The sequence below is a fragment of the Periplaneta americana genome, chromosome 8 (assembly GCF_040183065.1).
Source record: "Periplaneta americana isolate PAMFEO1 chromosome 8, P.americana_PAMFEO1_priV1, whole genome shotgun sequence".
In the NCBI taxonomy this organism is placed as follows: domain Eukaryota; kingdom Metazoa; phylum Arthropoda; class Insecta; order Blattodea; family Blattidae; genus Periplaneta; species Periplaneta americana.
The window spans coordinates 342,064-363,441 of record NC_091124.1 but is presented as its reverse complement, the minus strand read 5'-3'; the positions used below and the strand labels follow the sequence as shown (position 1 = coordinate 363,441).

General features: G+C 34.3%; 1 protein-coding gene across 7 annotated transcripts in view; it reads left to right on the top strand.

Annotated features, from left to right (window-relative positions):
* The window catches only part of TSG101 (tumor susceptibility gene 101), a 57,935-nt gene that overhangs the window by 10,458 nt on the left and 26,099 nt on the right, over positions 1–21,378 (top strand). For 5 of the 7 annotated variants that reach the window (XM_069832238.1, XM_069832236.1, XM_069832234.1 and 2 more), the window contains exons 4-6: positions 6,576–6,641; positions 13,755–13,918; positions 15,313–15,424. In XM_069832238.1, coding sequence (XP_069688339.1) covers positions 6,576–6,641; positions 13,755–13,918; positions 15,313–15,424 — 342 coding nt within the window. Of the gene's footprint in view, positions 1–6,575; positions 6,642–11,597; positions 11,664–13,754; positions 13,919–15,312; positions 15,425–21,378 lie in introns of all 7 variants that reach the window. The other 2 variants (XM_069832239.1, XM_069832240.1) reach the window with 2 other exon arrangements.

Here is a 21,378-nt window from a genome sequence, read left to right as displayed (position 1 = left end):
GTCTTTGAAATTCACCAAGTTAACTGTGTTAGCACATTCAATGTGGGTTTAGATTTAAGACCTCTCCTGGCACCACATTATCATAATCATCCTATCACATCATCGGGGTAATGTAACTCCGCCTTCCAGGCGCCCCAACCTCAGAAGTGGGCTACAACTAAGCCACGGCCAGGAGAGAAGACCAGAAATGTCGAAAAGACAACCTGGTGGCATTGGATAAAAAAAAAAAAAACATTCAATGTGGAATGTAATACTTCAACTGATTTATTTTTCTTATGTGGTCACGGAAAAACAGATGCAATAGCATGGTAGCTTGGTGACCTTCATGATAAAATGTCTACGATACTCACAGATGAAACGAATTCCATCTGATGGAAAACCATTCAGCTGCTCTCCCCGTATACATAGGGTTAAAATTTCTGTGAATCCTCTGCACTTAGTCACAATACATTGAATATCTTGTAATAATTTTGTCAGAGTGAACCTAAGTAATGTCATTAATTTCAGAGGGTTATTCTCTGAGATATTTCAAACAAAACCTTTAATATAATTTCGCTCGTTTTTGCTTCCTTTCCGAGATCAAAATTATTTTATATGAAACATTTCATAGCGTGTTATGGGAAAGCCATTGATTTAATTCCTAATATGGTCAGTCAATTTAAGAGAGCTGCATGTTATTATTCGGTTGAATTTATAAAACAGTTATATTACCGGTTGTTTTGTATGATTGTGAAACTTGGACTCTCACTTTGAGAGAAGAACATAGGTTAAGGGTGTTTGAGAATAAGGTGCTTAGGAAAATATTTGGGGCTAAGAGGGATGAAGTTACAGGAGAATGGAGAAAGTTACACAACGCAGAGCTGCACGCATTGTATTCTTCACCTGACATAATAATTAGGAACATTAAATCGAGATGTTTGAGATGGGCAGGGCATGTAGCACGTATGAGTGAATCCAGAAATGCATATAGAATGTTAGTTGGGAGGCTGGAGGGAAAAAGGCCTTTAGGGAGGCCGAGACGTAGATGGGAAGATATTATTAAAATGGATTTGAGGAAGGTGGGATATGATGATAGAGAATGGATTATTCTTGCTCAGGATAGGGACCAATGGCGGGCTTATGTGAGGGTGGCCATGAACCTCCGGGTTCCTTAAAAGCCAGTAAGTAAGTAAGTGTGTTATGATAATAAATGATTGAAAGAATTTTAGTTTTGTGGTTTAAATGTTCGGAAATTTGATCCTAAGAAATGTAACTTTTCATTCTGAACAGGAATTTTACAGTATTACATTTGTTCAGATCAAATTTCTGCACATTTAAAGGACAAATCTATAATTCTTTCTATCATTTATTATCACAATACACTGCACTCTTAAATTGACTGGCATATTGGGAATTAAATCAGTGACTTTCCAAAACACGCTATGAAATGTTTCATATAGACTAAAACAATTCTTATCTCAGAAAGAAACCAAAAACGAGCAAAATTGTATTAAAATTTTTGTTTGAAATATTTGAAAGAATAACCCCTAGAAATGAATGACTTTACTTATGGTTCACCCTGTATATACACAACAGAACCGAGTATGGGAGGAGGGACTGATGTTTTGTATTTAATTTTCTGTGTGTCTGACATATTACGCAACCGTTGTACCACTGCATACAGGCTGTCGAATTCTTTCTTCAAGCACAGCAGTTTCTATCTTTCATTTTTTATCATTGCTTCATAATCATGTTAGGCTATCTCTTGTCATTTTTGTATAATTCTCATTGAACTTGACGTGATGTACTATTTCAAAATTGGGTGTAATTGTGTGCTAGAAATGAAATTCAAGATGTATGTATTTGTTGAAAGTGAATTCCTGCAACAAAATAATTATATCAGTATTGTAGGTTTATTGTGCGCTGTTGCCTCTTGGTAGTGATCGAAAGGGGTTCAAACTGGAGACTTTCCATTAGCTGGTGACAATATTACAGGTTACGACATTTCAAAACTTGGCTAGTCCACTAATTTTATAAAAGCCGTTCCTTCATGTTTGAACTGTTCCTTCTGTCTCGGTTCTTTTTCATTTCTTCGATTGTTTCTTCCTTTGTCTACCAGATGGCATCTTGAATTTTTCCTCTTTCTAACTTTTTCAATTTCTTTGTTTACTTCAGTATATCTTACCATCTGAAATATTTTCTTTACAGATTTTTAAAAATATAATTTTAAGTTTTATTTATAAATGCTTTAACTGCTAGGTGGTGATGCATGACTGGAAATGGTAGCATACTTTGAATTTTCATTGTAACATAGTAACTTTTAATCCAGCAAAGTGCTGTGTATTTGCGGATGCAAGCAGTGGTGGTAGCGGGGGCACCTGCTGTTGATTGGACAACAGGAACACCGGAAACGTTGACTGAGACCAGCTGTATATAAACAACAGCTTTTTCATTTCTTGGTATTTCTTGAATCCTGTAATTTTTAACACAGAATTCTGAATATTGATTCCAAACTATTTCATTACAGTAGAACCTCTATTATCTGTGATAATGAAGGGGATGGACTGAACGGTTAATCGAAAAAATCGGATAATCCACACCATAAAACATGTTTATAAATTAAGTGCATAATACACAATTTCGTAATTTCCCTCGTAGTCTTGTGTTTAACTTCTATGTAGTCATTAAAAGTTCGGTTGTTAACGACGGGTTTTTAAGGGCCAAGGGTTGATGATTGATGATTGTCTGTGGAAAGATAGGAATACTTGAAATCTCATGTTGTAGATTTACTTACACTTTATCCTTGGTTTTTTCTTCATTTTTGTTAAATGACGTACAGCTCTATCGCCAATCTACTACTCTGAAACATTAACAACAGTTTCTTCTTTCCCAAACCTCTCATTATTTGTAATTTGTTTCGATAATTAACACACTATGTTTTCTTTTGACAACTGTGGAAAACAATCTGCATAGAAGCTACACAGTACGGCCACTCGAACAGTAAGGCTAAGGACTGAATTGTACACGGGTTGTGGAAATTCTTTGGGTAATTTATTTCGAAGCAAGTAGTAATTATTTTACAAGTAATTATGTTGCCGATAGCGAAGCATTTCTGCTACATAGTTTGTACTGAGAGTAAAGACTTGTAATAAGCTTTTGTAGAAAAATTATGTAGGAACATAACGTACAGCATATATATATTTTCTGCAGCAAAAAGAAAATAGGAGCTAGAAAAAAAGTCGGATAATCCGACAATTGGTTAATAGGGTGACGGATAATCAGGGTTCTACTGTATTTCCTTTTGTGTTGGTGTTAAAATATATAGTGGCATGGCTAATATAATAATTTTGGTTGCTAGAATATTTGCACTATTTAAACATTTACTCCATATTATGTTTAACAAGCGACTGTCATCCACCGCTATGGAGTAACGGTCAGCATGCCTGACCATGAAACGATTGGGCCCGGGTTCAAATCCTGGTTGGAACAAGTTACCTGGTTGAGGTTTTTTCCAAGGTTTTCCCTCAACCCATTAAGAACAAATGCTGGGTAACTTTTGGCGCTGGACCCTGGCCTCATCTTGCCGGCAATATCACTATCCTATTCAGATACTAGGTAACCTTAAGAGTTGATAAAGCATCGTAAAATAACAATTAAAAAGAAAAAGTAACATGGGCTACTATTTGAGTCTTGAAAGCTGGAGTATTAACAGAGTTTTTCCTGCAGAGTAGGGCTCAGATTTAAAGGTGCTAAAGGTGGAAAACATTTATTTTTAGTGGCTAAAAATCTGAAAAATATGTGACAAAAAAAAGAAAAAAATATTTAATTATGTTTCAATTATTTTATGTGAATTAGCTCAGTTGGTAGAGCAGCTGGCTATGGACTGAAAGGTCCGGGGTTCGATCCCGAGTGGTGACGGGATTTTTCTTGTTGCCAAACTTTCAGAACGGCCTGGAGGTTCACTCAGCCTCCTATAAAATTGAGTACCGGGTCTTTCCCGGGGTAAAAGATGGTCAGAGCGTGGTGCCGACCACACCACCTCATTCTAGTGCCGAGGTCATGGAAAGCATGGGGCTCTACCTCCATGCCCTCCCAAGCGCCTTCATGGCATGTGACGGGGATACCTTTACTTTTTTTTTTTTATATAAACAATGTGCAGTACTCACCATTATAAATTAAGTTGTCTCGTCAACCGCTGAAGAATTACAATACGCATTGAGATTCATCCTCAAGTTGTGCATCGCAAATGGCTGACGATTATTGCGGAACACTGCCTTGTACTGGGGAAAAGAGCGCTCTGGCCACTGAGAAACAACATGCACTCCCTAGAGACATGTTTATGATTGAAAACGAAAACAGAGGCAGCTGATGTTTATAAAATTATAATTACTTCCTGAATCAGCGTTATGATAACTTACAAGGCACTCCTAAATGACACATCAGTCTTTGTGTGTGTTTGTTACAGTACGATTTTTTAGTGGTGACAGCTTTTATCACTTTGGGTGAGAGAACAAAGTGAATGGAGCGCTAGGCATGTTTGTTGCCATAACTACGTGCACTCTTAGATTACTGTATCTGGGGGTGGATGAAGGACATCGTATATCAGGTTAAGGTACAAACACGCGAAGAGTTGCTTCAACGCATTCTGGATGCCACGGCAACAGTAAGGAACAAACGTGTGAAGCTGCGAAATGCTATACGTGCGGTTCACACCCTTGCGGACCGTTGCCTTGAGATTCAGGGAGACATTTTCGAAAATTTGATTTAAATTCACTATGAATGAAAGAGACTGATACAAAAACAGTCAATTGTTTGTCTTTTAATTATTTTTTTGCATTTTTGTTAGTGAAATGCTGAAATAAAAGTTGTTTTCTGCCATTTTCAAATTACTGTAGCTCCATAAATATAAATGTGATCCTATTAATTTATTTATATTTTTTGTTTCAAATAACCTCAAGAATCATCTCCATAAACCGGGGCAGAACTTCGTGAATCACCCTGTATATTAATCACAGAAATTACAATATATTATTTTTAAACATTGACAAAACATGTGCACCAGAGTGCTGCATTGGAGTTAAATCGCTCGCTTGAACTCGGTCGAGTGTCGCACCCTCGAGTGAGATACGATCGGTCGTGATACGCTCGTAATAAATAGAAGCACAGTACAAGGTCATCTCACCGACATGTCTTATCTTGTATGGAAGGCGACAGATAAGATACACATATGTTTTGCTCACACGGTAAAAATAAGGCTTTATTTTCTGCGTTTATGACAAACGTTTAATGGAACGTACCAAAACAGGAACATGAAGTTATAAATAAAATAGTGTGAAAAACTTCGATATACAGTTATTATTGCTAATTAATAATTATTCAATATTTGATTTACCACATATATAATATGATAGGTCCATACATAGTCTTCCGCCTATATACTGCGACAATGTAGAAACGTTTTACAAAATATTATTGATATAGCAGTAGATTAATAACAATATTAGTACAGAGATAACGTCACAGAAAATATAATAAAACGAATAATCATGCTGCACAACTGTTACAGACGCAAAGATTGATACACTAATTATTAGAGATTATTATTATTATTATTATTATTATTATTATTATTATTATTATTATTATTACTAGAAAACTTGATACAGTTCTTGCATTATCGTGATTGTGTTCTCCGTTTATAATAATTACATTTACATCCAATAACATCTATCAGATGTGGCAAAAACAAAATCACTTCTGTGGGAGGGGGGACATTTATCTACATTTATATTACATTTTAAAGCAAGTTTTGTAGTTGTACTATGCAGAGGTTAGTTAAACACTGCAAAGTTTTGAAATGATAAACATCTATGATGTTACTACACAGTTCATCACTATAACAAGAACGAATGTCTAACGCTCGGCTTATACCGTTCGAGGATTTATCGCTCGTGACAATTTTACCCATCATGCATGTGCGCTACCTATCGGATTATGCTATGAACTACTTGGCGCTCGAGCGAAAACGTCCGATGCAGACCTCTGATGTGCACCAAACGAGGTTATGAAGTTATGGAAGTACTAGAAGGAAAGTTATACTTAAAGTAAACCAGATTCGGGAATAAGTAACGATATGTGTCGAGAAAATTCGTGTATAGATTAAAATATACTTTAATGTAATTTAAAATGTTTGGTTTGTTGTTCCATACTGTATTCTTGATTCAATTTCCAATTCATCATGTTTTATAATACTTCATCAGCTGTGAAGAAAAGTCAGTCAACTACTTCTCTTCCATAACCTACTACAACTTTCCTGTCCTTTAAAACCCGTAATTCCTGAGATATCTGCATTGTAGTGTATTTTGTTGTGGGATATATTTCTTTGTGTTTGTTTCATGCGTGCAGATTTGTTTACAGTTTGTATTTTTCATTATTTGAACCCTTTTCTAATAAGACTGTTGTAATTCCCACCCATTCCTGCATTTTATGAATTATTGGTGTTTTAATACACATTTGTTTGTGTGTGTTTGCTTGAATTAACCAGTAATAAACCCTGTAACTGACGTGCCATTCCTGTTGTTTTATCTGATTGCCAGTTTTCAATGATGGAACTAAAGTGGACCTGTTTAATCTCCAAGGAACGATTCCCGTGTCTTACAAAGGTAAGCAAATCCATGGACATGCTGCAGCGTTCTTCTGCCTTTGTCTCAGCAATCTTTCAGAAGGCTTCCTTAATTTCTCTCTCTTCTTACACCATGTCTCTTAAGTAATTTTTTTATTTTTCAGTTTGCTTTCTAAGTTTTTCTTTGTCTCGACTATTGTATCAATTTCTCTTCTACAATTGTTTTCTGCTTTTGTATTTCTCTTTCAAAATTCCTTTCATATATTTGTGTTCTTCTTCTGTTTTTATTGGTTTTGTGCATTTTAATTTGTCCTTCAAAATTTCATTAATTCATTTCAGTTTTTTGTAGGTAACTTATATTCTCTTTTTAAATTGTTTTCTATCTTTCAGTTAATCTTAAAAAATTACTTACCTAGTCTGTTCGTCCATGATTACTTTGTTAATTAGTTTTCTGTCTTTCAAAAGTCTTTAATATTTATCTCTGTTCTTCCAATATTTTTTTCTTCAATTGTTTTTCTCTTTCAATTTTACTTTTAAAATTTCATTCATTATTTCTGTTCTTCCAGTAATTTCTTCTTCATTATTCCGTTGTTCCAGTTTGTCTTTAAACATTTCTTTCATTTGTTTCTGTTTTTCCACTTTTCGTTTTCAACTTTTTTTTTGTTTTTCAACTTGACTTTTAAAGTTTCACACACTATTTCTGTTCTTCTAATAATTTCTTCTTCAGTTTCCTGCTGTTCAATTTATTTTTCAAAATTTCTCCCACTTGTTTTTCGGTTTTTCCACTTTTTTGTGCTTCAATTGTTTGCTCTTGCATTTGTCTCATGTTGCGACTGTTTCTCTTCTTTCAGTTGTTTTCCTTATTAATTTGCCTTACAAATGTGTTAGGGATTTCTTTCTTTTGAAAATCGCTGCTGTTAATATCTTTGGTAGTGTTTCTTCTCATATTCTTGCTCATTTTCTACATTCCACGAAAGCTTTCATTTGCAGATTGAATGGTGTCAAATTTCATCTTATTATCATCTTGCCTATTCACAACAGCTTTTAAAATTTAATTCCTGTGGACTGCAGCTTACTTTACTTATTTCTGATAATTTTGAGGTAGCTGTTTGTAGTGCATGTGATGATGTTGCATGGTGCATTAGGTATACTGATGTTCATATAATGTTGTTGTTGTTGTAGAAACTTGCATGTGTCATTATTTTATTGATGGAATGTAACAGGTGGTTATAATTAAACTGATGGTGTTCAGCGTGGCAGAACACGGACTGTAATGACTAGGGACCGGATTTTTATGTAATATCAAGGTGTGAAATATATACACATTTATGTAAGAAAAATAAGCTGAATATGTACCAAAATATGTAAAATCGTGAAAATATTTAGTATCAATATCTGCCAGGTATAGGATAGGTAAGACTCTCCAGTTGTGATTTCATAGAGCACCCGACTTTTTTACCGCACACTTGACACATTACTATTTTTCCATCTGTAGTGAAAGCTTCGTCCATCGCAATCCATGATTTTATTTTTGTCGTTAGGGTTGAAGATACAGGGGCCATTTTAGTTAGTCAAAAGCAGTAGATAAACTCACTTGCACTTTATACTGTAAGTACTAAAACTAGAGAACTGAGTGAAGTGAATGACACAACAGAACTGCAAGCACTGTTTCGCTTTACTGGATTAGGAGAAAATAAGAGGAGATGTGGCACACATGCATTTTAACTGCTCGCTGTAAGAAACAAAGTACCTACTAAAACCTCAAACTATAGGCATTTACAAACTGTTGTTTGAAAAGTGACATTCCTGTCTCATTCAGAAGGGTAGGATTATTCCAGCCGAGAACCATATTTTCTAATTGCTCGGAAAATGCCATTTCCTTACAGGTCTACTAAATTTAAAGTAAAGAGATCAAGAAATAACCTGAAAAGCTATTTATTTTACTCTTTCAACATCTTTCCAGTTTGTTCATTTACTCCAGCTTCTTCTCAAAAGTCGGCTACTTTATTGTGGCTCATGTCAGACTTGTCACGGGTTTTCCCTGGAAAGATTAGGAAGAGGTTGGATAAGGTTGCAAATTGCATGGGAACAGCTTGGTTAGGTAAAAAGGTTTTTTAAATCTGTATATTTCAAATTGTAAACTTCCCTAGCAGAAGTTTCTTTTTTCCTTTTACAAAAGTAAAAATGAATAAAACCCCTAAATATGATTTATGTAATACCAAGCCATAATATGTAATGTGGGGTAAATATGTAAAAATATGTAGTATCAAATTTTAATATATTAATGGTAATTACAAGATTCGCAAAGATTTGTTATTTATATACAGTTAGGTTGAAAGGAATATAATATGTAATTACATAAAAATCCGGTCCCTAGTGATGATCTTAAGAGTGTGAAACCTCATAGATATGCTAATTAAGCAATGCGCTCGCGAATTATGCCAAAAAATAGTTCCAAGTCTTGCCACCAGGTGAAAATATGGCGCTGTAAACGGTCAAAACGTGGTATGGGCGCAGGAAAAAGGCAGGATAGATCAAGCACATGATAACAGTGGTTCTGGTGCGTTTATTAAAAACTATGGTTTCAACATGGCCTCCCACATCAGCAACATGTTGCATTTGTAACAATGCATGATCGACAGTTGCTCGCAGCATAGCTGGTGAATCAGAGCGACATGTCGTTGTATTAGCCTTTAGCTCAGGTAGAGACCAGATACGTCCCTGATAGACATAATCTTTCAAATATTGGCACAACCGGAAGTTGCATGGATTTAGGTCAGGGGATCTTGAAGGCCATGCATCTGGAAATCATCTTGCATGAAAATAATGATATGGTCACAGTTGCGTTCTTGCAAAGCTGGAATTGTGTTGCACAAGCAGGTCCCTATAATGTGCAGATGTCACTCTACACTTAACAGGCCCGCAAGATGTTCATGTGTTTGATCTTCCTGCCTTTTTCCTGCACCCATACCACGTTCTGACTGCTTACAGCGCCATATTTTCACCTGGTGCCAAGATTTGGAACTGACAATTTTTTTGTAAAATTCGCGAGCTCATTGCCTAATTAGCATATGTACGAGGTTTCACACTCCTAGGATCATTACAATCAGTGCTGTGCCACGCTGAACACTGTCAGTTTAATTCTAGCCACCCTGGTATTTCCTCATTTTTGTTTTATTCTGATGTATCGTATTTAATTTTTTTCTTTGTAACTAGGCAACTAGAGTGTTCTTTCTTTTTTTTTTTCTTTGTTAATGTTTTTGTTCAGTCTTTTCTCGTATATTGGTGTTTGATGATGTTGAAATGTGGTTTCTAGAAAGTTCTTTTAAGGTGCGTCCAATTTTTGACACTTTTTTTTTAAATTCAGGTTTCACTTTCAAGTGATCTTAATCACAAATCATTTTCGGTCGCATTATTTATTCTTTCTCATACGAGTTTAATTTTATTTTCAGTTCTGTATTTGATCGTAGTTTATCGATATTTGTAGTACCTATATGTATTCTGTGTCTATGTTATGGAATATATTTCGAGCCTGTGTAATTTTAAGTGGTCACACAACTGTTTACAAGGTAAGATAAGTTGTACTGAGGGAAATATAAGACTTTTTATTCATATTCTCGGAATTCCATCAACAAATACAAATCCTAACAATGCAGTAAGTATTTACTCTTTTTCACTGTTTTATTATCATTGCATCACTAATCAGTATGAGATTTAATTTAATATCCTTGTTACTGAATGCATGTGTCGAAGTATATAAGTTTATTTTTGGTGTTTGTGTAGAAAGATAAATGCACTAAATTGACTCGGGGTGGGGTTTTCCAAACATCACTGTTAGCGAACATATTTTACTTCAAAAGAAACTATGCTTCCAGTCGTCATATTTCATCTGTGAACATCACAAAGTTGATGATAAATATAATTCAGATGAACAAGCCCTCTGATCATTGATTTATTTCACACCTAGTGGGCTGATGAATTCATACTTTTCATTGTCAACAAGTCGGTTTATCTGCATATAATATAATTATTTGCAGTATAAGATTGGTGGTTCTGTATTTTAAATCGAAATACACAACAGCCCACTTCAAATTGAATAAGAAGATTTTCTTCATGAATTTTATTTTCTCATGTGAGAAAATTCTGAATTTGGATTGTGATTATGACATATTTCTGATTTTATTTTTGCTGAATACTAGACAATGAAGCCATTGTCTCTTCTTGATTAGTTTTGGTTTATTTCGGATTCATTTCCAGTTTGTGTACCTCATATGACGAGTATAGTTATATATACGGTAAGAATTTGAATCTAAATCTTCCTACTCTTTTCTACCAGAGGCCTCTGTAATTGTTGCGGTGATATATGATATAAAGAGTTGAGAACTGATAGTGGCGATCCTCAACATAGAATTTGGATTCTATTCTTTATTACTAAATAAAGTAACGTCACCATATTCTCGACTGTGCTTGGGCATGGATTCGAATGCCGTTGGGGTCGATTACCTCTTTGGGATTTTTCCGAGGCTCTTCCAGTTGTAAGGCAAATGTCAGGTAATCATATACCAATTCCTTGGCCTCATCTCACTATCACCAATTCCACCAACAATACTTAATTGGGTAGTTGCTACAGCATCGTTAAACAATTTAAGAAAGGTAATTGATCTTCTTAAAGTATTAAATATTCACATGAGGCCAGCTACTTTTTGCATACATAATGGATTTTTTTCCCATCTGGAAGTGTATTGTTCTTAACTGTGCTCAAACCCATGATACTTGGGTCTAAAGGCATGTAGTTTAACCGTAACATATCGAGGAGACACACATGAATTTTGACAGAAACCTCATTCATGTAAAAATTATTGGAATGGAACTGATAGAGTGCAGGGGACTATACTGAATGCAGTGATATGGCAGAATTTTTAACCCTGTGAATTTATTAATCAAGAACTATGAAGTTATTAATTTCGTTCTGATTCCTGTTTATTTTTCCACGAAGTGTTTTCAAATGGGATCACCATGCAGTTACTAAATCTAAGTGGTACCATACCTGTGCGATTCAAAGGTAAGGAATATACAGTCATAATAAAAATGTAACTCACATTTATAAAGGTTTATATTATTTTTACATATATAACTGCATATAACATTGCTATAAGAAACCTGTGTATAAAAATATGAAGAAATAACCTAATCAGTGGGCCATGTTCAGAAAATGGCAGACTTTGACAATTTGTAAAACAAGAGAACATCATTTACTGTTGCTAAGTCAAAGCCTGATGTTCTCTTGTTTTACAAATTGTCAAAGTCTGCTATTTTCTGAACATGGCCCACTGATTAAGTTATTTCTTCATTGTTTTTATACATAGGTTTGTTATGTTAATAATAATAATAATAATAATAATAATAATAATAATAATAATGTTTATTGTCATAAAAATACAATACAAAGAAATTGTAAATTTACAAAATTCTAGCACTCCTCTGAAAGAGAGTGTTCTCATGCTCAGGGGAGGATTCGATACAAATTAATTTACGTGCATAAATTACAATAAAATGACATCTAAAAATTAATAATTACTCATAAGTTGTTTACATACATTTTTAAATTTCAAACTGTTGGAAGTAAATAGATGTGGGTATTTCTTTATTAATTTGTTATAAATTCTAGAGCCGATATTAGTACTTTGGTTGAAAGCTATGCTTGTTGATCTGGAATATGTGTGATTTTTATGTATAAGATTTAATAATAATGCATTGATATAAATTTGATGTATTTTCAAGACTTTAAATTCTAAAACAATCAGTACCAGTAGGTTTTTTAGACATATTTTAGTTATTCTTCTCTGTAATAAATCTAATGGATTAAGGTTAGTTTTATAAGTACTATTTCGCCCTAATATTTCTGTATTGGGTTATAGACTGAAACAAGGCAAGGTAAACTGTACATAGTACATCCATTGGTAACTAATTTCGTAACTGAACAAAGTAATATATAATTCTACGTAATTTATTATAAGGTAGTTGATTTGTTTGTCTCATTTCAGATGTTTATCAATAATGATTCTTAAATATTTAACCTCTGAAGATTAATTTATAATTGGACAATTAGAGCAAATTCTGGAACAACCAAAATTGTGTAATGTAATGTTTAGAGGAGAATTAGGTAATGTTAAATCACTATGTTCTATATTTAGAAAAAACACACGGTATATATGTTTTATATAATTATATACCAACAGTACGATTTATAAATTGTCAGTTTTTTATTTTTGGAATTATGAAAAATGAATTTATTCTAGCAATGGTCTTCATCCCCTCTACCTGACATATTAAGATCCAATCCCGCTCAATAGAATAGTACTACAGTTTACTTTCAGAAATTGTGCTGTATTATGTTGCTATTTTACATCAGATTTACTAATTGGTTAATGATGGCTAGATATGTTAAGTTATTCAGTAAGTATAGCATAATATTGTTCTAATGCATATATTATTCTCAGCTGATCACACTTGACGCACGACTTTCAATAACTAAGCCACATAGTCATCCAAAACATTGTTGATCTGAACATGAAATTCACATCTATTAACAATTCCTGATTTGATTTTCCTTAGAAATATGTTATGGATATATGTGGGATGTTTCCCGTACATAACAACTGTTTTTGCTGGTCAAAGCCCCCTTCCAGCTCCCTCAATAGTATGAAAATGTCACAATATTAATTGTATTTATAGGATTACTTACAGACAGTCGTGCGAAATTTGTTGTCTACATACAGGTGGACTTTTTTTTTTCTGGAACTGTACATAATAATGATCCAACATTCACTTTGTCACTACAGTTCTGCTCTGTCCAGAATGTCAGTGGTGTACATTAGCAACTTCAGACAACCACATTCATAGAACTCCAGGAGCCATGACCTGTAATCTGGCTGGCCACAACTTAATCTATTTCACTTGGCATAACTCTGAAGTAAAGTAATTTTACAAAAAATATGATAGGACATAGTAATCTTGTTTTTACTTCCACATTGCACCCTTCAAATATTTACACTTATTTTTGAGTTGCTCTGTATGTCCTTGCCATTTTTTGTAATAATTTAAATATGGTATCACTACGACCTCACAAATCATTGCAAGTTACTGTTTTCAGGTCACATATACAACATTCCTATATGCATCTGGCTGATGGACACTCACCCCAACAACGCCCCAATGTGTTACGTGAAGCCTACACCTGATATGCACATCAAAGTGTCGATATTTGTGGACCACAACGGAAAAATATATTTGCCATATCTTCATGACTGGGTTCCTGTAAGTATTCAGGCAACAATAAAACTGATTGTATCGAAGGTGATGTGGAGTTTTTCTATAATAATATAAATTGGTCTTCCCACTTGGAACATACGTGCCAAACTTAAAATTAGTTTTGGCTTAAGAGTTTAAAGGCACGGTCACACGTCGCTACTTTTGCTGCGCAACTTTTGTACTGCAGCTGCAAAAGTTGCGTGTCATGTTCACACGTAAGCCAAAAGTAGCGCGCTGCACGCTACTTTTCGTGCTGTACAACCCGAGTGCTGCAAAAGTTGCAACTGGAGGTTGTAAGTCTGTTCACACGCAAGGCGCTACTTTTGCAGCTGCAGTCATGCTGCAGGTTTCCATCTCCGTGTTAACTTCTCAATATACATTTTGTGGTTATGTTCGCATTATTAAGAAACTCATGCGAAAGCTTACTTATATTCTATTTGCTTTTCTGTACTAACTAGTATTCAGAAATTGGCATTATTTTTACTATAAAGCTTTTAAAAACACCTATATACTTAAATGATAACCAACAGCATATTCACGTAATCAATGTTGGCAACCCTCCTGTTTGAAATCACAATACAGAAAATTAAAAAAAAAATGAATTATATCGTCAGCAAATATGCTCAGACTGTGTTGTGCATTTAATAACTGTTACAAATAATTTATTTTAATCACATCTAACATTAAAATATAACCAAAGAATAAAAGTATCATTGGCACATATGGGTGGCAACACTGGTTGCAACCGCAGCAAAAGTTTCAACAAAACCGATATTAAAAATGCTGCGGCTGCAACCCTGAGAATCCTGTTCACACGTCGCTACTTCTAAGCTGTGCGCAGCATGGAGAAGTAACGGGCAGCAGGTTCGGCAGCGCTAATTTTCGGGTTGCACCGTTGTTCACACGTCGCAGTACGAGAGTTGCGCAGTTTTTTATACTGCAGCGCTGCAAAAGTAGCGACGTGTGACCGTACCTTAAGAATGTCACTTTACACGTTGGCTCTCTTTTATGTTTCAGTTCAATCTATTCTGTCTTATATCTTATTATGGTGCCATGCATAGTCATTCAGAGAATATTTATCATTACTAGTGACTTAGAGTTGTTTTGAAGTTGAGGCCAAGAGATTTTTGACGTGGTATCTCTATAGAATGTAATATTTTAACTCTCATTGGTTTGTATGTTTACAAGGCTGCTTTATTTTACAAAACTAATGTAAAGTTATTTACACAAATTAAGATATTCATGATTTCACAAGTAATACCGGGTGTTTCAAAATGAATATCTGGGTTTTAAGGCTTTGTAGTATTCATTACATTTAACGTACAATTATAAATAATACACCAAATGAAAGAGCAACTCAAACAATTTTGCTACAAGTGCTCATTTAATTTTGTTTACAGAATTCTTCAGATCTTCTAGGTCTAATTCAAGTTATGATTGTAACATTTGGGGAGCAGCCCCCTGTGTATGCCAAGCAACGTGCTGATAACACACCATATCCAACTGCTCACTGTGAGTACACTTACAAAGATTCACCATTCAGTGAATTTTAGCTTCCTAAATTCACTGTATTCAGAATCTTATGCTTTCTTTAACAAGTTATATTCATGAAATATCATTAGTATGCAAGGAAGATTTCGTATTTGCTAGATCTGGCACTAGAATTAGCAACACGCTTCAGCTTTCTTTACCTTCAGGAAAGTAACCTTGTTACCCATTAGATAACGGTCTTGATGGGCCAAACTGCTATCGTGGGTGGCTTGGAGAAAGACAGTGTCTCGGCAGGGATCAAATCACGGCCACTGGGCCACGACTGAGCAATCTGCGCCAGATGTGTCGGTCTTACTTTGAAAGGAAGAAAGTCTGGTCGGGTAAATATGCGTGAATTGTATTGCTGTAGAGCACACTAGCACCTACAGTTTCTGTTGTTTGAATGTTGTGTTCACTAATGAAGCATCATCAGGGATTGTGATAACTCCAGAATACATATACTCACTCACATGACGTTATTCTACAGGGTGAATAAAATATAAGTGGACAAATTTTTAGTGCGAGTTCCTCACACCAAAATAAGAAAAAAAAAATCATATAAACATAAATACGGAAATGCCTAGTTTATGAATTATTCCAATACAAAGACACATAGCCATATTTCAATTGAAATGGACTATATTCACAATGATACATTAACAGTGTACTTGTACAAATTGTTTTCAGTTTACAATTCATAACAAATATTCAAAATGTTCTCTGCCTGCTTCTACACACGCATGGACTTGTCAGATCATTGATTGTTTTACCCTTTCAAGGACCCCAGGACGGTTTCCAGTGGTTTCACAGGCATCGGCTCTGAAATCTGCATCGGCACTATGAAATCTGCATCGACATGGGGAACTATTAATAATGGAATTCCTCAAGGATCAATATTAGGTACCCTACTTTTTCTAGTGTTTATAAATGATCTTGCCCCCCCCTAATAAAAGATGTAGGTCATCCCATATTATTTGCAGATGACACAAGTATAGTAATTACAGCCAATAACTCCAACACATTCCAATCTTCAACAGAGGAAATTCTCGTCAAAATATGTGAGTGGTTCTCAGTCAATAAATTGGTATTAAATTGTAACAAAAGTAACATAATTCAATTTAAATCCTGTCCAAATTCAACGTCGCAAATTTCTAGCGCAATAATTAACAATAGGTCACTATTAGAAACAACAACAACCAAATTTCTTGGCTTAAAACTCGATAATGTATTAAATTGGAAAAATCATATTAAAGAAATTACTCCTAAACTAAATTCAGCTTGTTTTGCTATTAGATCTATGCAAAAGATAATAAATATCAGTACTTTAAAAACATTATACTTTGCATACTTCCACTCGATAATGAGTTTTGGAATAATATTCTGGGGAAATTCCACAGATAGTAACAGTATATTCCTATTACAAAAAAAGAGTAATTAGAATAATAGTAGGTGCCAAATCTAGGGAATCGTGTAGGACTATTTTAAAAAAACTACAAATAATGCCCATGGCTAGTCAGTATATCTTTTCATTAATAATCTTCCTCGTATGTAATCGTGAAAACTTTGTAACTAATTCAACAGTTCATAGCATAAATACACGTCAAAAAATGACTTTCATACTCCATCGGCAAGTCTATCGTGCTATCAAAAAGGAGTGCGTTATATGGCAGTAAAAATCTTTAATAGCCTCCCTATTGATATAAAAATAAAACTCAAAACGTAAAATTATTTAGGGCCAAATTAAAGAAGTACCTAATTTCTCACGCCTTCTATTCTGTAGGTGAATTCATGACATTCAATAACGCTTCATGAAATTGATACTAAAACTTTGTGTTGTACTAGTAGTCTATATTGTAAATCTCTTCTGTATACATTTCATCTAGACTGTGACTATAAATTAAGACTTTATAATAGTATTAAGTTTTTTGACTTGTTCCATATTCTAGCTGTAAGCATGTATGAATACCATGGAATGTTAATAAATACAATAAAGTTGATTGAGTAGGCTATCTCTGCATTTTGAATATCTGTTGCATTGAACTAGAGCTTTTAGGTGCCCCTGCAGAAAAGTCCAAAGGATTGAGGTCAGACGAATGTGCAGGCCATGAAATTGGTCCTCCCCTACCTATCCATCTCAAAGGATATCCTGCCATGGTTAGGCTCTCAAATGTAACTGAACTGCCTTACAAGTTACAAGCATAAAACAGACTAACCACGACTGTAAACAAATTTCCTTGGCAACGCATGGCCATCTGGTTACAGTGTATAGTCTTAGAAAAAAATTTTCTTGCACAGATAGAGTACTTTATAAGTCCCAGAAAGGAGGCAGTGCACATGATCAGACATACAACGAAACAAAACTAATTTTATTACCTCAACTAGTTCTTCTCTTGTGAACCAGGTCGCTCGTCCTCTGATCATGCCACTGCCTCCTTTCTGGGACTTATAAAGTATCTGTGGAACAGAACTTCTTTCTAAGACTGTACATAAATTGGTACACATATATTGATAATATCAGTCGGTTGCCTGCGAAAGTTAATTATTTGTACCGTAATAAACTTTGTTGGATTGTATCATGGCTGAAACATGTTGAATATCATATCCCCTTGCTCATAAACTAGGCATTTCTGGACTTACTGTATGTTTATATGAAGTTTGTCCCTGTATATTTACTTTTTAGATGTAAAAATTCGATCATGAAGAATTCACTTCATTGACATTATGTAAATTCATTTTTAGTTTATATTCCGTAATTGTTGATTTCTGTTGTTAAAATGGTGCTTCATATGTTTGGAACTGCTATATGGATACTTAATGATGAAAGAGCTACATCTAATCGAAACATTTATTTGTCCATTTATATTGGAATTTAAGGTTCATAATCAATATGTAATCTTTTTAAGTTTCGTGAGTATTTAAGCATAAACATTGAAATGAGAGAAAATATGTTAAATTGTTCATATGAACAGTACCCACTGAACAAACTTATTCATGGCCTCCTGCATCAATTGAAAATCCGTTTGTTCAGATCCGTGAAGTGAGCATCATCTGATGGATTACAAAAGAAGTGCTCATCTGGAATTCTTAAGAAATTGTAGCTCAATGGACGAGCTGTTCGAATTTTTATTAATTTTTCCACAATCTTGAGAATGTAAGCTTTTTAATTGAATGGTAAAACATCACAACCGAAGCTTTTATGTGCTCAGAATTTCGTTAAAAGAATCGGGCTTATAGAATTCAGTAATACTAATATCTTGTGAGGCTTAATGAATTACATTTATGAATTGCATGCTAGACAGTCTCTTCCTCTAACCCCAACAAATCCTGCAAAAGGAGTTACCGTCGTGCACTCTTTGTTTTTAAGACTACAGTGTCCAGTTTAATACTTGTGGGTACATAATTCATCTTGTGATGGGAGTTAAGGAGAGTTGGAAATCACAAAGGAAGCTGAAGTATTCTTAGAAAACCTGCTGCACTGATGTTTTATGCATTACAAGTCTTATGGCCGGTTTTTCCAAGTATTGTTAGAAAATTTAACGACTGTTAAACTCTAAACAGTTTGTTAATTAATAAAATTGTATGTTTTCAACACCAGTTTGGTTTAACAGATTGTTAACAGTTTGTTAATTTTAAATGTAGGATTTCAGGCAGTTAACTCGTTTAACAGTTAGTTAAATATGGCCGATGTCCCCACAGCTGTTCGAACAGAAGTTGCGAAATTAATATTTTGTGTCTCTCTGTAGGGAATGTTTAGCATATGACTGGTAATATAACATTTAAAAAATACTTTGTACTGTTTAAATACATCAGTGTTATTTTATTTCTTTCGTATTTCGTATCCATAATAGCAATGAGGAAATATAACCTTACTTTGTAATTATTATTCAGCACGTCACCTACAACTTTCATTTGTCAACTGTTTGCCTACTGTAACAGGTTGTCATTTTATGCAAGTTTCATGACTCACTCTATAATATAGAATTTAAAGATTAATTTTAGCCAATCAAAAATTGTCTTACATGTGTAGAATCATTACCAACTGCTGTTGAGTAGTTAAAATACAGTAGTGCTAACAGACGTTATAGTTAAGTGTTGGTTATCTTAAACAAAATTATGTTGAACAAATGGAAAATATATTAAAAAAACGTTAAAACTAAACAGACTGTTAATTTAACATTCGTAAGCAAAATTAAACATTACTTGGACAAATTGGCCATTACACTTGCTAAGAATAAAGTTGGCAGTTCATCAGTTCATACCACCATATTTTTAAGTTAATATTGAATTTGATATAATTTTCACTTTGAGAATAAGAGGCACAGCATGCTTATGCTTTCCTTGTTGGCATGGATATACAGTGACACTTGATACGGACCAAACTCGCTCATAGCACTGTAGTAGTATCCTCCAGTATGAATGTGAAAATTCTTTTTAGGTAAGAGATAAACTCTCACTTGGTCTACCAGTTTTTAAATATTACAGATGATAGACGAAATGAGGGGGAAGTACATAGTGTTGATGCAATGATAGAGGGGGAAATGGGAGTAACCCATGAAAAAAATCCTCTGCAACATTTGCTTTGTCCACCAAAAATTCCATCATGACCTCACCTGGGATTGAACCTGCTCCATCGCAGTAGAACAGGCATGTCAATTGATGCCCACAGGAGCAAGTGCGCGCTTTAGAGCCCAGGAGAGCCTGAGCGCTTTACAGCGGAAAGGAAAGAGACAGACGAAAGAGGTAGTATATGCCGCTTGGTCGAGCTATATTCAGGGATGGCCAGAACTGATTCAATGGATAAAGGGAAGAGAACTTATTAAAACTGTATCCATGGTAATTTTTAGATTTGCCTAAGAAGTATAAGTGCATTATAAGAATGTAAGTTTTAATTTTAATGCTCATTTTTCACAAGTTTCATTTTTTTATTCAAAAGAAATATTTTCTCAACTTTTCTTATAGAAAAGTGAAAATTTCAGGTATAGGCCTATTTATTTAGTAGCCTTACAGAATGTTTTCGTAAATCTAATTTACCGTAAATACGTATTACTGAAGATAGTGTATTGAAAATTTTGAAAATATTCGCATGGAAATTGTTTGTAAGGAAATGAATTAACAAAGCAACTACTGTTACATCACAAGCAAAAAATACGTGCCCATGTGTTGTAAAAATGTCAGCTCTATAGCTTCAGCAGATTTCGAGAAAATAATTTAATATTCTGATGATAGGAAGTTGCTCACAAATATCACCTTAAAAGCATAATGCGATAAGAGTTTTGTTATGGAATATTAGTTACACTTAAAAGAGATACAGTACCTAGGTAACTCTTCTTAACTCTCTATTATGTTATTAAGATTTAAAACACAAGTGCAATATTAAGAAATCAGTGTTAGTACTTTTGTTTTACAGACAATATAGTTAATATTAAACAGAAAGAAGCCATATAAAAATAACGACATAAAATTTCACGTTCCGTTTAAAGTTTGTGCACAACTGTTTTCTTAATCCAACAGGTTGCTTATTCATATACACAACCCTTCCTCTTTCCATACTTAGCGCTTGCTGCCTACGCACGACATCAAGGTCAGAAAAATGCGCTTGCTTTGACATCACTGCAGTAGAAGAAGGCTCTTGAATTGAGTCACATGCAGTTTTCTCACCAAATAGTGTTGTAATTAGTCTTCACCAGAAAATAGCGGGACACAAATAAGTAGTGTGTCAATCATCAGGTGTACAAACCCAATCAATAAATTTCGGAATACAGTAATATATAGCTGAAATATAATATTTTGTAATTTATATTCCCGACGTTAATGAACTTCCTACAATCTAAAATTTAAGGCTATTATTTTTACTTTTCTGTGCCAATATTCCTGTTGGGAGGTATTTTGAAGTAGGTTTTTGTCAGGGACATTGAGTTAAAGTTGAGGGCAGTGGC